This window comes from Phacochoerus africanus, chromosome 2, assembly GCF_016906955.1.
Source record: "Phacochoerus africanus isolate WHEZ1 chromosome 2, ROS_Pafr_v1, whole genome shotgun sequence".
Classification (NCBI taxonomy): domain Eukaryota; kingdom Metazoa; phylum Chordata; class Mammalia; order Artiodactyla; family Suidae; genus Phacochoerus; species Phacochoerus africanus.
Genome location: NC_062545.1, coordinates 20,800,425 through 20,825,893, shown reverse-complemented (window position 1 = coordinate 20,825,893; position 25,469 = coordinate 20,800,425). Strand labels below are relative to the sequence as shown.

At 39.1% G+C, this 25,469-nt stretch overlaps 1 protein-coding gene across 11 annotated transcripts in view; it reads left to right on the top strand.

Annotated features, from left to right (window-relative positions):
• The window catches only part of UTRN (utrophin), a 537,684-nt gene that overhangs the window by 196,249 nt on the left and 315,966 nt on the right, over positions 1-25,469 (top strand). For all 11 annotated transcript variants that reach the window (XM_047770002.1, XM_047770001.1, XM_047770005.1 and 8 more), the window contains 9 exons: positions 812-982; positions 2,748-2,927; positions 7,484-7,618; positions 9,642-9,791; positions 10,476-10,637; positions 11,042-11,170; positions 12,150-12,323; positions 14,664-14,819; positions 21,433-21,603. In XM_047770002.1, the coding sequence (XP_047625958.1) occupies positions 812-982; positions 2,748-2,927; positions 7,484-7,618; positions 9,642-9,791; positions 10,476-10,637; positions 11,042-11,170; positions 12,150-12,323; positions 14,664-14,819; positions 21,433-21,603 (1,428 nt within the window). The remainder of the gene's footprint in view (positions 1-811; positions 983-2,747; positions 2,928-7,483; positions 7,619-9,641; positions 9,792-10,475; positions 10,638-11,041; positions 11,171-12,149; positions 12,324-14,663; positions 14,820-21,432; positions 21,604-25,469) is intronic.

Sequence of the window (25,469 nt, the reverse complement as noted above, 5' to 3'; positions counted from 1 at the left end):
CCACTAAGTATTGTCCCTCACTCTCGGGAGAGCCATCCTCTTCCTCTGTTGCCTTTTTGTTACCTTCAGTTTCACAGGCAAACAAGCCTTGGTGAGGTGACCGCTGCCGAGAGATTTAATTTGAGTGGGAGGTTGAATAGTGAAGTGGGCTCTAGCTGCTCTGTGGTTTGTGGCTAGAGGGAGGATCTCTCTGAAAAATATTTTTAGGCTTCCTGAGAGAGTTAAAAAAGTTATTGCTCCAGATTCAACAAATACTTAGCTCCTACTGTAACCTTTTTGGTTCTGTGTGCAATACACAAATATAGTAGATGATCAAAACCAAAATTTTGTAGAGCAATGTTTTAGGAACATCTTTCATAGCAATCTCCTCTTCTCTGCTTTTTAAAAGTGCCATCTTAATGGGGAAAAAGGAGAAAATGGACATTGTGGTTGCTTCAGTTTTTTTTTTTTTCATAAATAATGCTATAGTAGATTTCCTGGAAATATATGCCTTTATTGATGTAGGTTAGCATCCTTCAGTTGAGTATTACTCTGTCAGAAGTTATGCATTTTTAAAATTATGGTAGATAGTCCTAGGTTCATGTCCACCATGTGACACCAAATCCCAGTTATAATTATTGTTTCATTCTTGTTTACAGTCTGTAGCATCAGCACAAAATACATAAAGGGTTTCATCTGAATTTTAAACCTCTGGCTCTTTTGTGGAATGTTGTTACTGTGTCTTCAGATACTAGAAACTGGACATTGACACTTAATGTAATCTTAATGTATTACGATTTGCTTATTTGTACAAATGGCTTTTGCTCCCTAGATTGCTATTCAGAAGAACAGATTGTCTGAAAGTCAGGAAAAAGTGGTGAACCTGAAGAAGGACTTGGCCGAGATGCAGGAATGGATGACCCAGGCAGAAGAGGAATACCTGGAGAGGGATTTCGAGTACAAGTCACCAGAAGAACTTGAAAGTGCTGTGGAGGAAATGAAGGTGAGGCTGGGACCGTCAGGGTCAATAGGCTTTATATCTCCCCTCCTCCCTGTAAAATCAATTCATCATCTACATAGGATGTGATAGATACTTACAGTCTTTCATAGTACGATTTCAATTTTCTTAAAAAGGAAGGGCAGCCGCTATGATTTTAGTAGGGATAGGAAGCTGAGACTCCACTTGGCTCATGAGGGCCCCTGAGAAATGTCTCTTACATTAGAAGCTTGGGGAGCCACAGAGAATGTCTCCCGAATTTAGTGGCATCAGTCATATTCGCTATGTTGTGCAACCACCCCCACTGTATATTTCCAAAAATGTTCAGGAAGCATTACTTTTTGTAAGGAACAAGAAAGACTTCCCAGTTTGATTGGAGTTCATCTTTATTTCACTAGCTGTGATCTTCCAGGTAATACGTGGGGCCCACACACATACCCAAGTTTTGTTAGAGCAGGGAAGAGTAGCAGTAGGAGTGTCCTCAAGGGATTTAATAGCAGTCAGGTGCATAGGATGTATTTCCTGCAAACTTCTAGTTCTATGTCAATAGGCTTGAACAGTCCCTCTTTTTTGTATAATAAACGAACTAGGCATCAGTCTCACATTTCTAGTACAACTTCACGTGTCCTTTGGTGCTGAAGCCAAAGGAGAGAGTGTTAAAAGCTACTTTAAAAAAAAGTAAGATCTAGTAACACACTGAGTGCTTTACACAGTTAACTTGCCTACAAGTATAACAAAAGCAAAAATCTCTGGGCAGAAATTTTTTAAAAGGATTGTATTTCATCAATGCATTGTTGTATATGAGTCAAAGTAAAGCAGAGGGACTTGAAAATTGTGCTGTTTTCACAGAAATATATATATATATATGTGTGTGTATGTATGAATGTATTAGTGTGGCTTTCCTTGAAATTTTAAAAATACTTAGTATATAAGTTAACTCACCATGTTAAGGACCATCTTATTGGCACTATGGGTATTGTAGTTCTGTGGGTTTTTTAAGGTCACTAGGAATGAGAATTTAGAAAAATGAGAGTAAAACTCTTGATTGGGCAGCATTTTATCTTTATTCTGTCAGTCACCCATTAGGATTTAAAATACCACTCCACTTAATTATTTTACCCCACCCTAGAGAAATTTCAAACCGGTAAGCAGCAAAAAAAGAAGCTACATGAGGAAATGAAAGGCTGTTTTAGGTTGATTTTCCTCATCAGCACAGGAGGAGAGGCGGGCAGGAAGTTAATTCTAGATCAGATCTTTCCAACTTTATCATCTTTGAAATGATGTTAATTATCAGAAGGGCAGATAAACATATGTTCCAGGAGAAAAATATGTTTCTCTTATTTTTAAAGAATACGTCTACTATGGTGCACCTCCATTTTTTCATGAAAACATGTTTATTTCAATCCAATACGCTCTGACATCCAGTGCTCCGTTAAAACGAATACACTTCATTCTTTTTATGGACCCAGACTTTGAAAATACTTGCTGTCAGTAAACATGATTTAGAATAACTTTAGGTGTCAGCACTGCTATTATTAGAAGGAAATGTGTGCCCGGGGACTGTGTGTGTACCTTGGGACATAGAATAGGTGAGATTTTTTTTAGGTAGTGTTATTTCACAAGTACTCTCTAGAGTGATAATCTAAATAATGTTCCAATTAGGTAAAGTCGTTTGGACGCTTTAATTTTGGTTTTGTTATTTTGTGGAAAAGAAAGAAATGGGTTACTGAGACAGGGAGACCCTTTTCAAGTTCATTCTGTCTCGGAACAGAGGGCCAAAGAGGATGTGTTGCAGAAGGAGGTGAGAGTGAAGATTCTCAAGGACAACATCATGTTATTAGCTGCAAAAGTGCCCTCTGGTGGCCAGGAATTGACATCTGCACTGAATGTCGTGCTGGAGAATTATCAACTTCTTTGTAACAGAATTCGAGGAAAGTGCCACACACTAGAGGTATGGTATTTTTTCACTAATGCCTTTCTGAGAGTCTCTTCAAGTGTGGATTATAAAAGAACAGTAGTTCTTTCAGGATTGAGCTAACAGTAACAACAATAATAATCATTGGAAACTAATTATTAGATAATAATTTAGATAATAGATTGATAAAAATGAAACAGAGAGAAGAGGAAACTGGAGGCCCGAGTTCCTGTGGTGACTCAGTGGTTAACAAACCTGACTAGCATCCATGAGGATGCCGGTTTGATCCTTGGCCCCACTCAGTGGGTTAAGGATCTGGTGTTGCCATGAACTGTGGTGTAGGTTACAGACGTGGCTCGGATCCTGCCTTGCTATGGCTGTGGTGTAGGCTGGCAGCTACAGCTCCGATTGGACCCCTGGCCTGGGAACCTTCCTATGCCATGCGTGTGGCCCTCAAAAGACAAAAGACCAAAAAAAAAAAAAAGAAAAGAAAAGAAAACTGGAGACCAAGATCTGCCTTCAGTTAGTGGAAAGTTCTTGGAAAAGTCATTTCTTAGCTTTAGGCATTTACTATATGTGAAGTCAAAGTTTTCATATTACTGGTGATCAATAGGGTCTGTTCCAGTCCTAAAATTCTAAAACAATATACTGTGAGTACCTCCTTTGTTTTGTTTTACCTGGTTAGTACCAGAGACGAATTGAGGTATTTTTCTTTTAAAGTGGTTTTTAAAACTATAGGTTTTGTTTGGAGCTAAGGGAAGACTAACTTGAATGTGCTCATATTTTGCTGGACCATTTCCCCTTTAAGACGTAGATGATTTAAGATGTTTAAAATGTAGATGATTCTATGAGTTTTTTTTTTTTAAATAAAATGAAGTTTTTGCTTGTTTGTTTTTATATTACTGTGACTTTTGTTACATCTTATTGAAAAGACTTAAGAAGCCCTTCAATATATAGCAATTTAATTTAAATTCAATTTAACCCCAAACAAATGATGGTTTTGTGGTAAGTTCTAAAATGGTAATCACGAGTGCAATGTTTAAACCAAATCCACTCATTCCTCACTTGTTCTGAAGCTATTTTGTGCTGAGATAAATATGAGATTGGAAATTTGGAAATTGGAAATATACGTATTTGTGTTAATAGGAAAGTTGCAGGTCAAATAAAACCTCATTCTTTAATATTAAGATATTGTCTAACATAAAACAGTGGAGGTTACTCATTTGAGAATTTAAATTTCTGTAAACATAATATAAAACATTATGTATAGCTAATCTTACGTCTCAGTGGATGATCCAGGAATTGAATTCTGTGATGGTCTCGTCCATGTTTTCTTCTCTGTCCTAACCACCCAGAACTTTCTTTTTGTTGTTATTGTTTTCCTATTTATTTACCGCCTAAATTACTGCTCACAATATGTTCACATAATGAATGGAGTCCCCAGGTTATCCCAAGTTTAATAAAAGGCCACCATGAATTCTGTATCATTTCTTCACGGGTGCCTTTATGTCCCAGAGGTGACAGTTTGAGAATGAGGAATGAAATATTTTGAGGTTTTAGTATGGCTCGGAGAATTACTTTCAGAGTTATTTTGGAGTTAGTTGAGAGAAGAAAAAGAAAAATGTGAGAAACCAATGTAGATGAAAGAGAAAAGATGACACCTTGATATCTTTGAAAGGGGAAATGGCAAGAAGAAAAAAAGGGGTTTCAAAATGGAAGCACTCTTAAAATTATCGAGGAATTACCAAGGGATCTTGGGTAGAAATAGTGCAGATTTCTAAATTAGAGTCAAGATGCCTTTCTTCTGAAGAGTCCAGCTTTATTGCCTTGCTTATTTCTAGATTCCTTTTAAGGTGTTTTAAATCATGAAATATTTCAAACTTACGGAAGAGTATAGATATTACTAACACCTACATACATATCCCTCAGATATAACTGAGGTTAACATTTTGCCACATTTTCCCAGATCTTTTTTTTTTTTTTGCTCTGCTTAGAGCTGTACCGAGGCTTATGGAAGTTCCCAGGCTAGGGGTGGAATCGGAGCTACAGCTACCAGCCTACACCGCAGCCACAGCAACACAGCTCTGAGCCATATCTGTGACCTACACCACAGCTCATAGCAATGCTGGATCCCCAATCCACTGAGTGAGGCCAGGAATTGAACCTTCATCCTCATGGATACTAGTGGGATTCTTTTCCGCTGTGCCACAGCAGGAACGCCCCAGATCTTGTTTTTAAGATAAAATTAATTGGCATTACAGAACCTGTTCTCTTTTTTTCCCATCCCGTCTCCTGAACTAATCATTATCCAGAAAGTGGTGTCTATTCTTCCGTTGTTTTCATATACTTCACTAAAAACCACTATGTTTCAGTTATTAATTGCTGTGTAACAAACCTCACCAAAGCATAATGGCATGTGGAGTTCCCGTCGTGGCTCAGTGGTTAATGAATCTGACTAGGAACCATGAGGTTGCGGGTTTGATCCCAGGCCTCGCTCAGTGGGTTAAGGATCTGGTGTTGCCATGAGCTGTGGCTTGGATCCTGTGTTACTATGGCCATGGAGTAGGCAGGCCACTACAGCTCTGATTAGACCCCTAGCCTGGGAACCTCCATATGCTGCAGGTGTGGCCCTAGAAAAGACAAAAAGACAACAACAACAACAAAAAACATAATGGCTTACAAAAACCAACCCTACATTATTTTTCATGATTCTCTGGGTTGGTTTGGCTCAGCTGCGTGGCTCTCCAGCTCCATGTGGTTTATGGATATTTCACCCAGGTCGCTGCTGCATTCACCTGGGAGCTTTACTGGAATCTTCACGACGGCCTCTCATCCTCCAGATCTCCCTCCATGAGGCCTCTCCGTTTTATGGCTTATCTATAGCATGGCAGCTGGCTTATAAGAGAGAGACAGCAGAAGCTGCCAGTCCTTTTAAAGGCTAGGTCTGCATTTTGGCACACTGTCACCTCTGTAGCCTTCTTCTGTTCTAAGCAAGTCACAGGGTCAGCCCACATTCTAAGGGAGGAAGAAACAATTCCCCCACTTCATGGGAGTCATGGCAGTACATTTGTTAAATTCACCGTAGTTCACTCTCTGGTCGTAAGTTACTTATGTTCCTTCTGCATGCAAAATAGTCTTAGGCTCTCCCAGGGCCTCCTAAAGTCTTATCCAGTACAGCATCATGCTCCAATCCCAGTGTCTTGTGATCTGTATCAGGTGCAGATACAAGTGTAGCTCCTTGGAACTGTTTCTTCAGGTGCAGGTGTGTGGGTGCGGCCCCTCTCGATCTGGCAGCCTGAGCCCTAAAAATCTAAGTTGCCTGTACCTTATATCCCCAACCCAGTGGTGAGGCGAACCTCAGTGGACACGCTCATTCTGCACACCTGGGGCGCAGTGGAAGATAAAAATCGCAGGCACGTAGAGTTAGGGCCCCTCTTCCCAGGCAGGGACTGTTGCTTGATTTAGGGGCCTGTGCTGCTTCTCCAGAGACCTTGTCTGTGAGCTGGCCTTTCCTTCCATAAGAAATAGGGCTCAGCTTGCATCTGAGTAGATTTCTCAGCCTGTTTTCTGCCTATAGACATGTGGGGGACTAGATAACCTCTTTTCCCTTTTAGTCTTAGCCTGGGGTTAACAAATTACAGCCTGAGAGTCAAATCTGTTTTCTGTATGATCCAGGAACTTAAAAATGGTTGGTGTACTTTTAAAGAGTTATTAAAAACAAAACACTGCACACATACCCCACACGGAAAAAAATAAAGCATCATCTGTGACAGAGACCAGATGCAGCCTGTTAAAAACTAAAATATTTACTATCTGGCCTTTTATAGAAAAACTTGCTGATCTTTGACCTGGTAAGCATACCTCATGTGCAGAGCCTGAGAGAAAGTGTTCTCTCAGGCAGTGGATCTGAGAGGGGACCAGGGAGGCTCTGTACTCAACTCTTTCCTAAGTTTATTAATCAAATGGGTCCCTCCTGGAGTTCCCTTGCGGCTCAGTGGTAACAAACCCAACAGGTATCCATGAGGACGCAGGTTCAATCCCAGGCCTCGCTCAGTAGGTTAAGGATCCAGCATTGCTGCAAGCTTTGTGGTGTAGGTCACAGATGTGGCTTGGATCCTGCGTTGCTGTGGCTGTGGTGTAGATTGGCAGCTGTAGCTCTGATTCGACCCCTAGCCTGGGAACCTCTTCCATGCAGCTGTATAAAGAAGGAAAAAAGTGTTGCAAATCTGAGTATTGTTTTACCTTTCTATTTAAAAAACAAACTAATACTGTTTCCCTTCTTGGTTTCTCCTCCTAATTATATAATTTTATTTTTGACCTATAATCAGATCTTTGAAATTTATCTTTGTGTGAAGAGTGAGGCAGCTCATTCCTCTTTGCCTGCCACCTCCCTCCAATTGCTCTACTGTGATTTACTAAAGAATTAGATTTTATTTCCCTTATTTGAAATTCCAGCTTCATCAATTTCTAAATGCCCAAATATGTTCATGTCTAAATGAAATTATTACTGATTACAGAGCCTGCGTAGCAGTAAAAATGCTCCATATCTCTAATGGCTTCTTATCGTCTCTAACTTTTTCCTGCCAACTTAGGAGGTGTGGTCTTGTTGGATTGAACTGCTTCACTATTTGGATCTTGAGATCACCTGGCTAAACACTCTGGAGGAGCGGATGAAGAGCACAGAGTCCCTGCCTGAGAAGACAGATGCTGTGAGCGAAGCCCTAGAGGTAGGTGCCTGCATTCCGGATGGTTCTTTTTGTTGTAATGAGGCCAACTGAATATTCAAAAGAGGAATATAATGCCTTATGACAGCAAAACTTTTGCTTCCTCAGTGGTTTTCGGTGCATCTTGTGTTTTCTCCCATTGCCTGAAGTATTTATACCATCGTGTCTGTTTAGATTATCGGTGACCCACCAACTCAGCCTCAGGAGGTGGTTAGTTGCTTGTTAACAAGTGCATTTTAGACTTCACAAAGCACTCTAGTGATTTTCCACATTGTTTTTACCAGTCCCTGGATGAAATTTTGCTTATGTTATTAGGATAATCGCTCTCTTGTTTCTTCATTAAGTCATCTTTGCTTGTTAGACATGGCAAAGATTGTGTTCACAATGGCTCCTATTCTGTTGTCTTGAGGTGTGAAAAATTGGAGGACAGGCTTGAGAGGGCAGTGCTGGAGGCATGAGATCCGGTCCTCAAGCCTGAACTTGAGCTCCTTGAGGCCAAAACACGTGCCTGAATTTTTGGTTGTTCCCCAGTTACTAGCATAGCCTGTGGCATATGAGAAGTTGATAACTGTTTCTTCAATGGATTACAGTGTGGAGAAAATAGATTTTTTTTTTTTTTAGGAGTTCCCTGGCGGCTTAGTAGGTTAAGGATTTGGCATTGTCACTGCTGTTGCACCATTTGATCTCTGGTCTTGGAACATCTACATGCCATAGATGTACCCCCCCCCCAGAAAAAAGAATAGATTTTTTTTAAAAAAAGGAATTCCCATTGTGGCTTGGTGGGTTAAGAACCTGTCTAGTATCCATGAGGACATGGGTTTGATCTCTGGCCTTGCTCAGTAGGGGAAGGATCCGGCATTGCTGTGAGCTGTGGTGTAGGTTGCACATGAGGCTTGGATCTGGCATTGCTCTGGCTGTGGCATAGGCTGGCAGCTGCAGCTCCAATTTGACCCCGAGCTTGGGAACTTCCATATGCCGTGGGTGTGGCCCTGAAAAGAAAAAAGAAAAAAGAGGAAGAAGATGGCTATGCTGCAGGTCCCTGTTAGCTCAGTGGGTTAAGGATCTAACATCGTCACTGCTGTGGCTTGGGTTGCTGCTGTGGTGCAGTTCGATCCCTGGCCCGGGAACTTCTGTGTGTGGTGTGGTGTGGTGTGGCCCCCCCAAAAAGAAAAGTCAAATGTGGTGTCCAAATTCCAGGAGCCACATTCTGCTAGAGAAAAGATGTCATTTCTCAAGTAAAGTAGCAGAGTGAGAGGCTGAGAGGATTAAAAATTATGAAAGTGATTTTGAAAAACATGTACTTTAACATAAGAGTTAAAGCATGTACCTTCTAGAAATATGGAAAATAGAGAAAAGTATGAAGTAAAGTCTAAGATAACACTTTACAGCATTTTAATATATTTCTTCCAAATTCTTATGATTACTTTTACATATACAGACTGGAAGGTAGTACTTTATAGTAACTGGATCAAAGGCTTTGGAATCACTAAGGCTTTGGAACTAAGTTGGAATCTTAGCTCTTCTTTTTACTGTGTGTATATGGGCACATTACTTAACTTTTCTGAGATTCTGTTTTCCCCTTTGTAACATGGGAATAATATTTAGTATGACGATTAATTGGATTCATCTATGTATTTGTATATAAATTGTGTGTATAAAACAGTACCTTGCATTTTATAGATGTAGAAAAATGAGTTCCTATTTTTATTATATAATCAACAACAATTTGAGATAATTTTGTTAGTATAACAATTTTTGCTTTTAAACTTTGTTATCATATCATGAACATTTGCCCATGTAATTAATAATTATTGCAATTATGGAATTATATATCATTATTTATGGGGAGTTCTCAATTTTATGTATTTATTGATACCACAAGGGGTATTTTTGTGAATCATTTATGATCTTGTTCCTTAGGTAGATTTTTAGGAAATGGAATTATTTAAAGAAAAATAATGTTGTTAGGATCCTTGCTACCTTTTGCCTTGGTAAATGCATTACTTTTGCCCCTGTCCCTGTCCAGTCTCTAGAATCTGTTTTGCGCCATCCAGCGGATAATCGCACGCAGATTCGGGAACTTGGCCAGACTCTGATTGATGGAGGGATCCTTGATGATATAATCAGTGAGAAACTGGAGGCTTTCAACGGTCGATATGAAGAACTGAGTCACCTGGTAAGAACCAGGCCACGAATGCGTGTTGGTCATTAAGCTGACCTCAAGAACTTCCGCAGGGCTGGGGGGAACCTGGGAACCAACAGGGATGTTGAGAGCCTTGAAATAGGAGGTGGAGGGGAGCAGACCTTACACTTAGCAGGCAGGCAGAACTTGATTTATCTTTGAGATTGTTTCTACCAGTGAACTATTTAATTTCCTTTAAGGATTATGTTACAGGTCTATATAGGAATAGTCGCATAGGAGTTCCTGTTGTGGCTTAAGAACCCAACATAGGGTCTGTGAGGATGTGGGTTTGATGGCTGGCCTTGCTCAGTGGGTTAAGGATGTGGCATTGCCAAGAGCTGTGGAGTAGGTGGAGATGCCGCTCGGATCCAGTGTCGCTGTGGATGTGGCATAGCCCTCAGCTGCAGCTCTGTTTGACCCCTAGCCTGGGAACTTCCATAGCCGCAGATGTGGCAGTTAAAAAAAAAAAATAACAACATAATAAAAATTAGTAGTTTCCTGCAAGATGTACAAGATACAAGAAGGACCTTTTCACTGTTATCATTGCTAGTTATTATTTATTTATGATTCAGGCTAAAATCTTGAAGTAGTGCTTTTATAGTCTGTTCCTTGGTTTTCTTATATTCAGTTATTTGTATTTGTGCTGAGTGACTAATCATTAAATTTTCCCCCATGTAGGCAGAGAGCAGGCAGATTTCTTTGGAAAAACAACTCCAGGTCCTGCGGGAAACTGACCACATGCTTCAGGTCTTGCAGGAGAGCTTAGGGGAGCTGGACAAGCAGCTCACAACGTACTTGACTGACAGGATAGACGCCTTCCAGGTCCCACAGGAAGCCCAGGTACTGTCATGGATGTGAATCCTAAAGTGTCTCCCCACTTGGAAGGACACCAGCCCCTCCTGCCATCCCAACCAAGAGTCGGCGAGAAAGGCTGACCTTACTCACAGGGCAGGTTTGGGGTTCTCATGGTTTCTATGTAAGATCCTGGCAAATGACCACCACTTAAAATTATAGTTTTCTAAGCTATGAAGTTGGGAAAAGCCCCTCTTTATAAATAAGTGGTGAACATTAGAAATGACAGCTGCAAAGAGCTTTGTGCACAGCATATCGCAGTCCCACAATACGGTCCATATTATTATACTGCACACTTACCAAAGCCTGTATAGGGGTCAGTATGTTCTTATGTGTTGTATGACTCTATGAAACTTAAAAAGAAGACATTCTCTTTTCTAATCTCTTTGTAGAAAATTCAAGCAGAGATCTCAGCCCATGAGCTAACTCTAGAGGAGCTGAGAAGAAGTGCACGTTTGCAGCTTCCGACCTCCCCAGATGGCAGGGCTGCCAGAGGAGGAAGTCAGACGGATGTGCTCCAGGTGACGAGGGAGGGCAGCCTCCTTTTACTTTTCAGTGTGTTGGGCATAAGAATAGAATGAGAAAGGGAGTTCCCATTGTGTCTCAGCGGGTTAAGCACCCGACTAGTATCCATGAGGATGTGGGTTCGATCTCTGGCTTTGCTCAGTGGGTTAAGGATCTGGTGTTGCTATGAGCTCTGATGGAGGCCACAGACGTGGCTCAGATCTGGCATTGCTGTGGCTGTGGTGTAGGCCAGCAGCTACAGCTACGATTTGACCTCTAGCCTGGGAACTTCCACATGTCCCAGGTGTGGACCTAAAAACCAAACCCAAAAAACAAAAACATAAAATGAGAAAGAGCTGACAACTTGGATGCCTTTGGTTTTCTCATGATGTCAAGAATGGGATGGGAGTGATGTGTTGAGATGCACTGTCACAGGCAGAGCAGCTGAAACAAATCGTTGCATGGGTACAAACTATTGGAACTGAGTTTGCTAGTTGGGTTGAGAAGAGAGAGCAAGCTGGATCTAGAAGTTTCCTTTGTATGGATTTTTCCATTGATGCAGAGCCTCCATCAGTACCGGTGTGGCTGGTATACTGGGCAGACTGAGTGCCTGGGCTGTGGTACCACTAAGTTCCTTAGTTGGGGATCTGAGACCAACTTTTCCCTCTGAGCTTGCGATGAAGGGCATTGTGAGTTCTAGATTCCTGAAGTGTGTTTTTCAAACAGGTGAGAAAATTAATACAGTTTTAATTCCAGCCAGGCTAGTTTAGCCTTTCCCTATATCTCAGACTGGGACACTGAGTGGCAGGTAATTCATGACACTGGGCTGTGTGCCGTTCACTAAGGTGATGGGGCAACCTCACGGAGTTCCTTCCAGGAATGTTTTGAGGGGCTTTCTAGCAGCTTTCTAGCAGTATGTGTTATGCTCATATTGTCTGCTGAGAGAGATGATCATTTTTGATGTGAATGGCACGTTATTTTCATTTCTGCAAACAGAGGAAGCTTCGAGAGGTGTCCACCAAGTTCCAGCTTTTCCAGAAGCCTGCTAACTTTGAACAGCGCATGCTTGACTGCAAGCGCGTGCTGGATGGTGTGAAAGCAGAACTTCATGTTCTGGGTGTGAAGGATGTGGACCCTGATGTCATACAGACCCACTTGGACAAGTGTATGGTGAGGCCGTTGGTGGTTGATGTGTACAGTGGGTTTTGCAGCAGTTAATATGGCTTCACCTAGGGCTTCAGGACCTGTTTTATTCCATAATTGTCAGTCTGCATTGCGCTAAGAATGGGGATAAAGGATGAAAAATAGGTTAAAAAATAGGAAGCGTGGTCTTTTCCTCTCAGGAGATAAGGGTAGGAGAGAGTCGACAGAGTAAAGTCAGTTAGTACAGGGTAATGAGAGAAAGAAATTAGAACAGACGTGTATATAACATGATTAAAAAAAAACAAAGGAAACACATCTTAATCACATGTGAAGTTAGAAAAGGCTTTGCCAGAATGTGACCAATCAGTAAATTTTAAAGGATGAGTTAGGTAAAAGAACCATACTTAGAATGAATGTTAGGAATATTGCAGTATACAACAAATTCATTCTCAAGGAAAGTAAAAATTTAAATTTAAATTTGTTAAGTTTAAGGCTAAAATATGAAAGAAGAAATTACACTTAGAGTGATGTCATGAATATTGTAGCATAAAAAATCATTCTCTAGAAAAATAAATTTTTTAATCAAAGTTTAAATCTAAGACGTGAAAGAAAATTATTTATAAGGCCTTATTACTATTTTAGTCTTGAATTTTAATATTCAATTGCATAGAAGTTCTAAAATAATGTGGCTAAGCATACACAATCTTAGAATGAGTGTTCTCCTTGAGAAGAATCATGAAAAAACTAAAGATGTGTGTGTTAAGACAAGGAAAGTCTAGGAAGAGTTCTTTATGCTTTTAAAAATTGCAGTTTCCACATACCTGTTTCATACTGAAGGTTGTTTGATTACTTGAAAGCTGGGATAATGCAACTAGAGATTATCATACTAAGTGAAGTAAGTCAAAAAGAGAAAGACAAATAACATCTGATATCCCTTATATATGGAATCTAAAATATGGCACAAACGAACTTATCAATACAGAACAGAAACAGACACAGAGAACAGGCTTGTGTTTGCCAAGGGGGAGGGAGGAGGGAGTGAGATGGAGGGAGTTTGGGGTTAATAGATGCAAACTATTACATTTAGAATGGATAAGCAGTGAGGTCCTACTGTATAGCCCAGAAAACTATATCCAGTCTCTTGGGATAGAGCTTGTTGGAAGATAACATAAGAAAAGGAATGTATAGGGAGCTCCCATTGTGGCACAGTGGAAATTCATCCGACTAGGAACCGTGGGGTTGCGGGTTCGGCCCCTGGCCTTGCTCAGTGGGTTGAGGATCTGGCATTGCCATGAGCTGTGGTGTGGGTCACAGACTCAGCTCGGATCCCGTGTTGCTGTGGCTCTGGCATAGGCCAGCAGCTACGGCTATAGCTCTGGTTAGATCCCTAGCCTGGGAACCTCCGTATGCCATGGGAACGGCCCTAGAAAAAGGCAGAAAGACAAAAAAAAAAAAAAGGAATGTACATATATATGTATATATATGTGTGTGTGTGTATGTGTATATTTGACTGGGTCATTTTGCTGTACAGCAGAAACTGGCACAGTATTATAAATCAACTATACTTGGCATGTGCAGGTATGAATATGAATATTTATTTATTTACTGAGATATAGAGATCAACAAAGCAAGCACTGCCTTTGACCTTGTGTAAAGAGTGCAGTGGTCTATTATTATGTGACAGAGCCACATGAGGTGTATCAGGTCAAGATTATGATAAATGGAGACGGAGAACCTGCTCAGAATAAATTTCTTACTTTCAAAATAATAAGGATGAGGACAACTCTGAATTTGACCTACATAACTCTGACTTCCTATAGTCATATATATATATATTGGTATATTGAGTTTTTGTATATCTTTTCATTATATAGCTAATATGTGCTCATTGTGGTAGACTTGGTCCTTCAGGGAGTTGTAAGAAAAAAAATGAATTTTAATATTTCCAAATTCCCAAAGTAGCCAAAGTTGGCTTTTTTTCCTTGTAATAGCACTTAAGGTTTTTTAAAAAATGTAATTTAATAAAATATTAGACATTCAATTTTAGTCCTAATATTTTCTCATTTTATGTAGGAAAAAATGTTCATATTATCAAGTACTTTTCTCAATCTTTAAAACATACTTGAGGTTTTTTTCTAAATAAAACAAGTATAATCTCTTTGTCTGTACTTTCTTATCTGATTTTAAAATGTTATTCAACCTTGATATCATTTTACTCATCCTTTGAACCAGCTCTGAGAAAGATAAAGCCCTCTGATCTCCATAGTGAGTTCTTCGCTGTCAGTCTTTGTACACCATGTTCTGAAATGATTTCAGTTGGCATGATTTCACTACAATATATAAAATTTATCTTGCTTTATTTCTAAGAAACTCTATAAAATCTTGAGTGAAGTCAAGCTTGAAGTGGAGACGGTCATCAAGACAGGACGGCACATCGTCCAGAAGCAGCAAACCGACAACCCCAAAGGGATGGATGAGCAACTGACTTCTCTGAAGATTCTCTACAATGACCTGGGTGCCCAGGTGAGAGAGCAAGGGCACTGCCCACCTCTGTCTCTCTCATTTATACATTTTAAAAATGCATGTTTGAACTTTATGGCATCAAGAATACGTGTTCATTTATTCCAATAATTTTTAATATATTTCTTTTCTCACTTTTTTTTTTTTCCTGCCTTTTTCTTAGGGCTGCACTCCACAGCATATGGAACTCCCCAGGCTAAGGGTCGAATCAGAGCTGCAACTGCCGGCCTATGCCACAGCCAGAGCAACACCAGAGCCGAGCCACATCTGTGATCTGTACCATAGTCATGGCAATGCTGGATCCTTAACCCACTGAGTGAGGCCAGCGATCAAACCCGCATCCTGATGGATACTAATCGGGTTTTTTAACTGCTAAGCCACAAAGGGAACTTCCATATATTTCTTTAAGTGTATGTGTTACTATTACAGTGATGAATTGTTATATATAAACGTACTTTTTAATGTCATTTAATCCACTCATTTTTACATTTTCAATGGCTACTGACATTTCATAAGTTATTTTTTTTTTGTCTTTTGTCTTTTTTGTTGTTGTTGTTGTTGCTATTTCTTGGGCTGCTCTCGCGGCATATGGAGGTTCCCAGGCTAGGGGTTGAATCAGAGCTGTAGCCACCAGCCTACGCCAGAGCCACAGCAATGCGGGATCCGAGCCGCGTCTGCAACCTACACCACAGCTCACGGCAACGCCGGATCGTTAACCCACTGAGCAAGGGCAGGGACCGAACCCGCAACCTCGTGGTTTCTAGTCGGATTCGTTAACCACTGCGCCACGACGGGAACTCCTCATAAGTTATTTTAAGGAATCTCTACCAATAATAATCTCTGTATAAACTCAAGTTATTGGTCTTTGAATTTCTAAATTCAGTAGTCTACTGAGAAAAATTAAAAATATCAGGACTCTAATAGATAGTAAGTGACAGGAAGTTCTTTTTAATCTAGCAGGATTTAAAATCCTTTCAGGAAACATGTATAATTTGGGCATTTTAATGAATTCATGGGTCAGTTGTTAGGCTCTTTACTGTGAGTAACTCTGGGTGCAATAGGCTTAATGCCTTCTCTCATTGAAAATCTCTGCCCTGAAGCCAAGGGAGCAAAAACAAAACAAAAAAAGAAGCAAAAAAAAAAAAAACATGTGGAAGCAAAACCGTCTCATCAATATTGAAAAGCTGTGTAGATAATATATTAGATACTTCTTTGGCCCTTCAATATAAACTAGTTTCTACAAAAGCCCAGAGAATACTAGTTGAAATTTTGTGATTACTTTCAGATTAGTAAGAATGAATAGTCATGCATTTCCGGAGCAATTTGGACCTGGCTTCTGCAAAATTAGATTCCTGGTGTGATACATTGTGCATCATTTTAATACATTGCAATCTGGAAAACATATGTTAGAGCTTCTTTTTATATCATATAGCTGAAGTTATTTGTGAAATATTACTGTATCTACTCATTGACTGGGCATTTTACAAATGAGAATGGTGTGGCTGGTTTTTATACCAATTCTCCAGCTGTGATTAGGGTTTTAGAGTTAAGTCATTTTCTCATTCAACACAATTGAGACTTTGGTGAGGAGTTATGCAGGCCATAGAGATACAGCGGTGCGCAAAAATGTAAATTATTTCTCTACCTAATGGAACCGAGAGAAATAAAGGAAAAAAAATCAATCAAGTAGTTGAGCAAGGTAATGTTAATTTGTCAGTCTGAAGTATTACGAAGGAGTGTATGTAATACTTTAAGAGTGTATGTAGGAGCTCCCTTGTGGTGCAGTGGGTTAAAGATCTAGTGGTGTCACTGGAGTGGCTCTAGCAGCTACTATGGTGCAGTTCAGTCCTTGGCCCAGGAACTTCCACATGATGAAGGAAAGGCCAAAAAAAAAAAAAAATTGTATGTGAAGGAAGATTTGGTCCAGTCTGTGTTACAAAAGCTTCCTTGAGAAAGTGGTGTGTAAGCTGAGAGCTGAAGGATCAATAGGAGTAGCCTGGGTGAAATCAGTAAAAGAGCGTTCAAGGAACAGCATGTGTCAAGGCCCTGTGGCAGGAGGCAGCATGATACATTTGTGAGCTAAAGCAGGGAAGCAAGTGTGGGAGCATGGTGTTGGAGCAATGGAATGAGGCCAGATCCTACCAGTGCCTTAGAGTTTGTGGTAAAGGTTTTAATCTGCATCTGGAGGGAAATGAGCAGTTACTGTAGGGTTTTAGCAGGGAGACAACGTACTCAGAAACTATTATTTTTTTTAAAAGATCACTCATAGCAGTTTGGAGGCATTACAGAGAAGCAAGAATGGATGTGAGAAGACCAGTTAGGAAGTCTTTGTTACACTCTTAGTGAGAGATGATGGTGCTTGAATTACGAGGGAGCAATGGAAATGGTGCGAGCAGATTTTTAAGACATCTTTAGGAAGTGAGATGAGTACTACTTGGATGTGAAGATGCAGGAGAAAGAGAGATGGAGGGCTCCCAGGTGTCTGGCTTGACGATGTGGAAGATCATGGTGCCATCATGGGGATGGTGCCCTGGAAGAAAAGTTAGAAATGTGCAGAAACCGTAAGCGTGTATTGGACATGGTGACATTTTAAATGCCTTTGAGAGAGTTAATTGGATATGTCAGATATTCATGAAATTATTCAAGTCTGGAGAATTTATCTGGGCTGAAGAGATGAATTTTAATGAGTCACCTGCATCAAGGTGGTGATTAAAGTTTTCAGTGATGATGAGATTGCATAAGGAGAGGATACGGTGAAAAAACAAAAGGGCCTGAATTAAGTCTTGAGGGATTAAGTCATTTAGGCAGATATCTGAAGAAGATGAACGTGTAAAATAAAATAAAATATATATACATATTTTACCACATTTTCTTTATCCATTCATCTATCAATGGCTTGTAAAATAAAATATATATACATATTTTACCACATTTTCTTTATCCATTCATCTATCAATGGCTTGTAAAATAAAATATATATACATATTTTACCACATTTTCTTTATCCATTCATCTATCAATGGGTATGAATATGGGAGAGCAGATATCTCTTGGAAATAATGATTTCATTTCCTTTGGATATATACCAGAAGTAGGATTGCTGGATCATATGGTAGTTCCTTTTTTAATATTTTGAGGAATTGCTATGCTGTTTTCCATAATTGTAAACTTGACCTTTGCTAAGAAAGTAGATCATGTTTTCATCACAAAAAACTCTGAGATGATGGATGTGTTAATTAACTTGACACATTGGTACTCATTTCACAATGTATATGTGTATAAAATTATCACATTATACACCTTAAAAACTCACACTGTACAAATATATATAATATATATCTATAATATATAATTAATTATATAAATATTTATGTATCTATAGATATATATTATATTTATCTATAATATAAATATACATATATATAAAAAACTACAGTAAGTAGCAAGAACTGGTAGCACACCAGGAGAGTGCTAGGTCTGGGAAGCCAAAGAAGAGGGTGTTTTGACAATGAGGGTAGACACCTGTTTTGAATTTATTGAAAGGTAAATATGACATCCACTTAAAAATGTCCATTAGATCTTTTGCCATTGGGGTCATTGCTGAAGTTTGCAAAGAAAATTTCTGAGAAGTGAGGGAGATAGAAGCCAGATGTCATGGCTTAAAGTGTGTATGTGAGATGAGAAATGGTTTTGAGAATTTGTATGGGAAAGGTAGGAGAGAGGACAGTCATTAGCGGAGATGGGGCCAAAGTAGGAAATATGTGTGTGTGTGTGTGTGTGTGTGTGTGTGTGTGTGTGTGTGTGTGTGTGTGTGAGACAGAGAGAGAGAGAAAGAAACAGATACACACTTAAGTATTTTTCATACCTAGTGGGAATGATCCTGTTGAGAGCAAATGGTTATATATTCAAGAAGGAGAAAGGATAAATGATTAGGTAAAAGATTTACAACTTGGTATTACCTAATTCAATATGCAGAACATCTTAAAATGTATTGATTAGGCTGAGAAGAGTGTAAGTTGTTATAAGTTGAACTGTAAATTATTTTCTTCCTAGTATACGTAAATTCTTGGTAGCCTTAAGTATTTTGATTGTTGTGTAGCTGCCTGGGCATATCAAAGTCAGGTTAAGTATCATTTGAATACATAACATCTTTTAATAGAATTCAAGTATTTGTCTCCTAAAGTCTGCATTGAGGTGCTATTAGAGTCATGAATTTTAATTAACTTCCATAGAAAAAATTTTTTCAGTTTTAAAAAGGAATTTAGGAGTTCCTGTCGTGGCTCAGTGGAAACGAATCTGACTAGTATCCATGAGGACGCAGGTTCAATCCCTGGCCTCACTCAGTAGGTTAAGGATCTGGCGTTGTGGTAGGCTGTAGTTTAGGTCATAGACGCGGCTCAGGTCCTGCATCGCTATGGCTGTGGCGTAGGCCAATGGCTACAGCTCCAATTCAGCCCCTAGCCTGGGAACCTCCCTATGCCGTGGGTGCATCCTTAAAAAGACATACACACACAAAAACACATATATACATATGTATGTGTGACTGGGTAACTTTGCTATACAGTAATAAATTTGACAGAACATTGTAAACCAGCTATAATGGAAAAAAATAAAAATCGTTTAAAAAAAAAGCACAGAACATCTCAGTAATTTTTCATGTTGATTATTGGTTGAAATGATAATATTTTGGATATATAGGGTTAAATAAAATATCTTATTAAAAATAGAAAATAAAAAGGAATTTAATAATAATCAATCCTTGAGGCATAGAAGAGTAAAACTGAACCGATGAGATCAATAAAAAAGAAATGTAATCCTATGGTACTTATTAAGAAAATTTGGTCTTTATATCTAAGAAATTTTATAGCATATAAGAAAATTTTGGAGTTCCCATCATGTCTCAGTGGTTAATGAATCCTACTAGGAACCATGAGGTTGCATGTTTGATCCCTGGCCTTGCTCAGTGGGTTAAAGATCCGGTGTTGCTGTGAGCTGTGGTGTAGGTCGCAGACGTGGCTCAGATCCCACGTTGCTATGACTCTGGCATAGCTCAGATTAGACCCCTAGCCTGGGAAACTGCATATGCCGCGGGAGCGGCTCTAGAAAAGGCAAAAAGACCAAAAGAAAAAAAAAAAGAAAGAAAGAAAGAAAATTTCGTCCTGTGCATAACTTTCCACTCTTAAGTAATGTTATCATCTATGTGTATGTGCACATGAAAGGAAGAATGTCTTTCTGTATGTATCGTGACATCCTTTAAAGTGTCAACTCTGCGTTAGGTTGTGAATGACTTTGGTTTGAGAGTATCATCATGTAATGCCAAGGGTCAGCCTGACCAGGCTCCATCTGATGGTCGTGCCATCCTGTTCATAGCCTTAACCTTTCTAAGCTTCACTGCGCTGTTCTCTTAAATGGAAAGGTTAGTGCCTGTCACAGGGTTCTACTGTATAACGTGTGTGAGAGTCCTTAGCATGATGTGAGCGCTGCATTAAGAGCCTGATAAGTGTCATTTCAGTTCATTTTGCTTTCTGTCAACAATAGTAAGAACAAAATAATAATAAACATTTATATTGCACAGGCATTTACTATAAGTTAGGTGGTTAATTGTGAAACATATGATTATAAAACAATATTGCTATTTCCCCCCTCACATTGATAAAATATGGTTCAGTGTGTGTTTTTTATTATTTATTTATTTGCTTTTTGCCATTTCTTGGGCCACTCCTGCGGCATATGGAATTTCCCAGGCTAGGGGTCTAATTGGAGCCGTAGCCACCGGCCTACGCCACAGCCACAGCAACGTGGGATCTGAGCCACGTCTGCGACCTACACCACAGCAAGGCCAGATCCTTAATCCACTGAGCAAGACCAGGGATCGAACCCGCAACCTCATGGTTCCTAGTAGGATTCATTAACCACTGCGCCACGACAGGAACTTGGAGTGTGTGTTTTTTAAACAGAATCCGTCATTGAGAAGATTTTAAGGCATCAAAATGATAAGAGATACTATTTATTGATTCCTCAACTTTGTTACAGGACTGGGTCAAGCCCTGTGTATATGTATTTCTCTCATTGAACACTTATAACAGGGAGTTCCCATTGTGACTCGGCAGAAACAAACCTGACTAGTATCCATGATGACGCAGATTTGATCCCTGGCCCCGCTCAGTGGGTTAAAGGGTCTGGCGTTGTCCTGAGCTGTGGTGCAGGTCGCAGATGTGACCTGGATCTGGTGTTGCTGTGACTGTAGAGTAGGCCTGCAGTTGTAGCTCCAATTCGACCCCTAGCCTGGGAACCTCCATGTGCTGCGGATGTGGCCCTAAAAAGCAACAACAACAACAACAAAAAACAACTCAAAACAACCTTTTGAGGGCTATACCTCCACCAAGGTCACTTAGGAAGTAAGTGGCAGAGCTAAGATGAAAACCCCTAGGGTTGCTGACCCTTAACCACTGCAGTATATTGTCCCGCTGCAGAAATGCAAGAATGGAGTGATCTTAGGTGCCAGAGATAAAGGTTGGCTATGTCTTGGGTGTTAAATATGAATCCCTTTGGATCGTTAGTTAATGTTCTGATTCATTCCCACTCATGGTCATCTCTCTCACTCTCTTTTTTTTAGGTGACAGAGGGAAAGCAGGATCTGGAAAGAGCATCACAATTAGCTCGGAAAATGAAGAAAGAGACTGCTTCCCTCTCTGAATGGCTTTCTGTTACTGAAACTGAATTGGTACAGAAATCCACTTTAGAAAGTTTGCTTGGTGACTTGGATACAGAAATTTCCTGGGCTAAAGTAAGTTGTAATGAAGGCGAACCACCAATATGATGCCCGTGTAGTTTGTGGCATTTTGATCTGGGAAATCTGGGTAGATGTCATTTCTCTCCATTTGAGAGTCTTTTCTTTTTTTCCATTATTTTTCCCACATCTCTGTCCTTCGAAAAAAGATGAAGAATATTTTTGTTTTATTTTATTTTATTTTTTGCTTTTTAGGGCCACACCCATGGCAGATGGAGGTTCCCAGGCTAGGGGTCGAATTGGCGCTGGAGCCACTGGCCTACACCATAACCACAGCAATGCCAGATCCGAGCCACGGCTGCAACCTGCACCACAGGTCACCACAATGCCGGATCCTTAACCCACTGAGCAAGGCCAGGGAACAAACCTGCGTCCTCATAGATGCTAGTCAGATTCATTCTCACTCTGCCATGACGGGAACTCCCTGAAGAATATTTTAAAAACAGCCACATTCAGAAGGTATTTTTATCTTGATTCTGAAAGAGTTAAACTCATGGCTCATCAGCAAAGCCTTTGTAGTCATTATGCGTATGTGGTACTTGAAAACATGATTATTATCACTTTCAAAGTCAGTGACATTTTCTGAGTGTTCATTCTTCATAAAGTACCGTGCTGAATTTATTTACTAATTCTTCTATGGTAACTTTTGTACCAGTAACTAATCTTTCTATTGCAAAACTAACTGGTATAAAGAGCGTTAGAGGGAGTTCCCATCGCGGCTCAGTGGTTAACGAATCCGACTAGCATCCATGAGGTTGCAGGTTCGATCCCTGGCCTCGTTCAGTGGGTTAAGGATCCTGCGTTGCTGTGAGCTGTGGTGTAGGTTGCAGAGGCAGCTTGGATCCCTCGTTGCTGTGGCTCTGGCATTGGCTGGCACCTGCGCCCCCAGAAAAAGCAGCAAGAATAAATAAATAAATAAATAGCGAGCGTTGGAACAGAATTTTCAAAAAAAATCAATGAAAGATCCAAGCATTTTCTCTAGCCCTATAGTTACTTTGAAATCACACAGATTGGAGAGGTGATTTGCTAGTTCTCTCTTTTGAGGTGGACAAAGAACAGAATGAAATACAAAAGTAGCTTTTCTTTTTTTCCCCTTTTACCAAGGCATTCTCTTTTCCTGAATTTTTTTTCTGAGAAGGAGGCATGTATGCTAGAGATAAGAGCTGAAAATAAATGATCAATACTGTGACAGAACTTTATCTTTAAAGCCACAGGTATCAGTTTTTGACATTCTCTACAGGTACTGACTTATGGGGTGTGAAAAGCAGGTGCCCTGAGGTCATAGTGTGATACAACTCTTTAATTTGAATGCTCTTTGGAAATAACTATTGGAAGAAAGTCAAGTTACTAGTCCTTTGAGAGAATGTTCTCAGTTTGGAATACAGCTCATGAAAAGTAAAATTGCCATAGGCTGTATGAAGTAAAAAGGGAGTATGAAGGAAATGAAAAAACACTGGAATTCATGGGTTATGGTGGATGCATGCCAATCAAAGTCACCATATTTTATTTTTGTTAAATTTTAAGTTTTTCGGGGAAATGCTGTCTTCTTTGTACAATACTCTTTGAAAGCCATTACTTTCTTATTAGTACCGTAGGTCAGATAAGCTAATTGAACAACATTTTCATACTGTAATACAAAATAGACAAGAGCTAAAATCATCTATAATCAAGGAATACCCTGTTATTTCAGGTTTTTTTTTAATAGGCATATGCTGGTACAAATATATGTTTTTTAAAGAATGACATTGTATCTACTGTTTCATGACCTTTTTAAAAGCTTTATATCTTTTCTTTCCTTTACCTACAAGTATTTTTGTATCACATATTGGAGATAAGAATAGTATTTCATTGCTTATTTTATTTTTTTTGTCCCATTTCTCCATTCATGTCCATTTAAATTATTACCAGTTTTCACTATTGTAGCTTATTGGTACCATACCTTTGTAATTATTTCCTGAGGATAAATTCTTAACTTTTAAAAATATTGGTATCGGGAGTTCCTGTTGTGGTTCAGAGGTAATGAACCCAACCAGTATCCATGAGCATGTGGGTTCAATCCCTGGCCCCACTCAGTGGGTTAAGGCTCCTGCGTTGCTGTGAGCCTCAGTGCAGGTTGCAGATGTGGCTCAGATCCCAAGTTGCTGTGGCTGTGGCATAGGCTGACTACAGCTCCGATTCAACCCTAAGTCTGGAAACTTCCATATGCACGGGTGTGGCCCTAAAAAGACAAAAAAAAAAAAGGGGGGGGTTAAGGGATATATCCATTTTAACATCTTATGCTTATTATGAAATTGTCCTCATAAATGTTTATACACATTTCTACTTGCTTGTTTAAACTACATTTTTGACAGTGGTAGGCAAATACCATGTTTCGGGTACTTAATAAGAACATTTTCCTTTAGTTTATAGGCCATTCGTAGTTTCTATCACCAGTTAGGTCTTTTAATTTAGAACTCTTTATCTTTTTCAATTATTAATGCTTAGCATGTTGGATATTGGTGCAGTTTTTTCCCCACTATATTTTCCTTTCTGTTCTAGTATGTCTTTTAAAAAAAAAAAAAAAAGTTAAAATGTTATACATTTTTTAAAAGAATAAAATGGTTTTTTTCTTAACTATTCTACCTTTAGTGCTTAGAAAGGCCAACTCTACTCCAAAGTTATGTAATTATTTACTTATATTTTCTTCTTGCTCTTTTATAGTTTCATCTTTTTACCTTTAATGCTTTAATCCTTCTGGAATTTAGTGTGGTGTATATCATGCAGCAAGGCTCTAACCTTTTTTTCCCAAATAGTTTACTGGTAATCTCAGCACTGTTTATTGAGTAGTTATCCTTTCCCCACTGATTTGACATGCTATAAATTCATATATTCTTTTTGCCTATTACTTTGCTTTGTTTTCAGCTTCATTGACCTGATCCTCTGAAATGTTCTTCAGTTCATTAACTATGTGGCTTTATAACGTATTTTAACATGTAGTTAACAACAGGATCTCCTGTCTGTATGCTTCTTCTTTTGTATGTGCTCATGTGAACTTTAGAATTATTACTCTCAACTTCTCAAAAAAAAAATGTTAGAAATTTTGATTTTAATTGCTTTAAATTTATAAATTTGTTTTGAGGGGAATTGACATCTTTGTTATATTAAGTCTTCTTAATAATATTGAATGTTTCATTTCCCCCCAGAATTCTCTTACATTGCTTTTTTTTTTTTCCAGTAGGCATCATGCATATGTGAAAAAAAAAAAACTTATTCTTATGTATTTATTTTGTTTTATTGGTATGTAAAATGTATACTTTTTAAACTAATTTCTTATAGCTGGTACATAGAAAATACTGTTTTTTTGTACATTTAATTTTTAATCATCCACCTTTGTATATTTGCATAAATTCAATTAGTTTTCCAGTTCATTCTCATTGTTTTTTAAGGTAAAGACAGTAACTAATGATAAGTTTGTTTCTCCTGGACTATTCCCTCTTAAATTCCCATTTAATCTTATTTCAGATTTGAAATAATGAAGATGGTATACACAAATCATGAGTTCACAGCACATTCTCTTCACTAGAGTAAACCAAATGAAATATCAGTATGTAATATAATCACCCCTTTTTTCAATGCTGTTTTCAAATTTAAGATACATGCATATTTCACATTTTAATGTATTCGTGCTTTAAAATTATATAAAATTGTTTTCAATACAAATTTTTTTTTTCTTTTTCTCTGTCCTTTTGCCATCTCTAGGGTCGCTCCCATGGCATATGGAGGTTCCCAGGCTAGGGGTGTAATCAGAGCTGTAGCTGCCAGCCTATACCAGAGCCACAGCAATGTGGGATCTGAGCCACATCTGCAACCTACACCACAGCTCA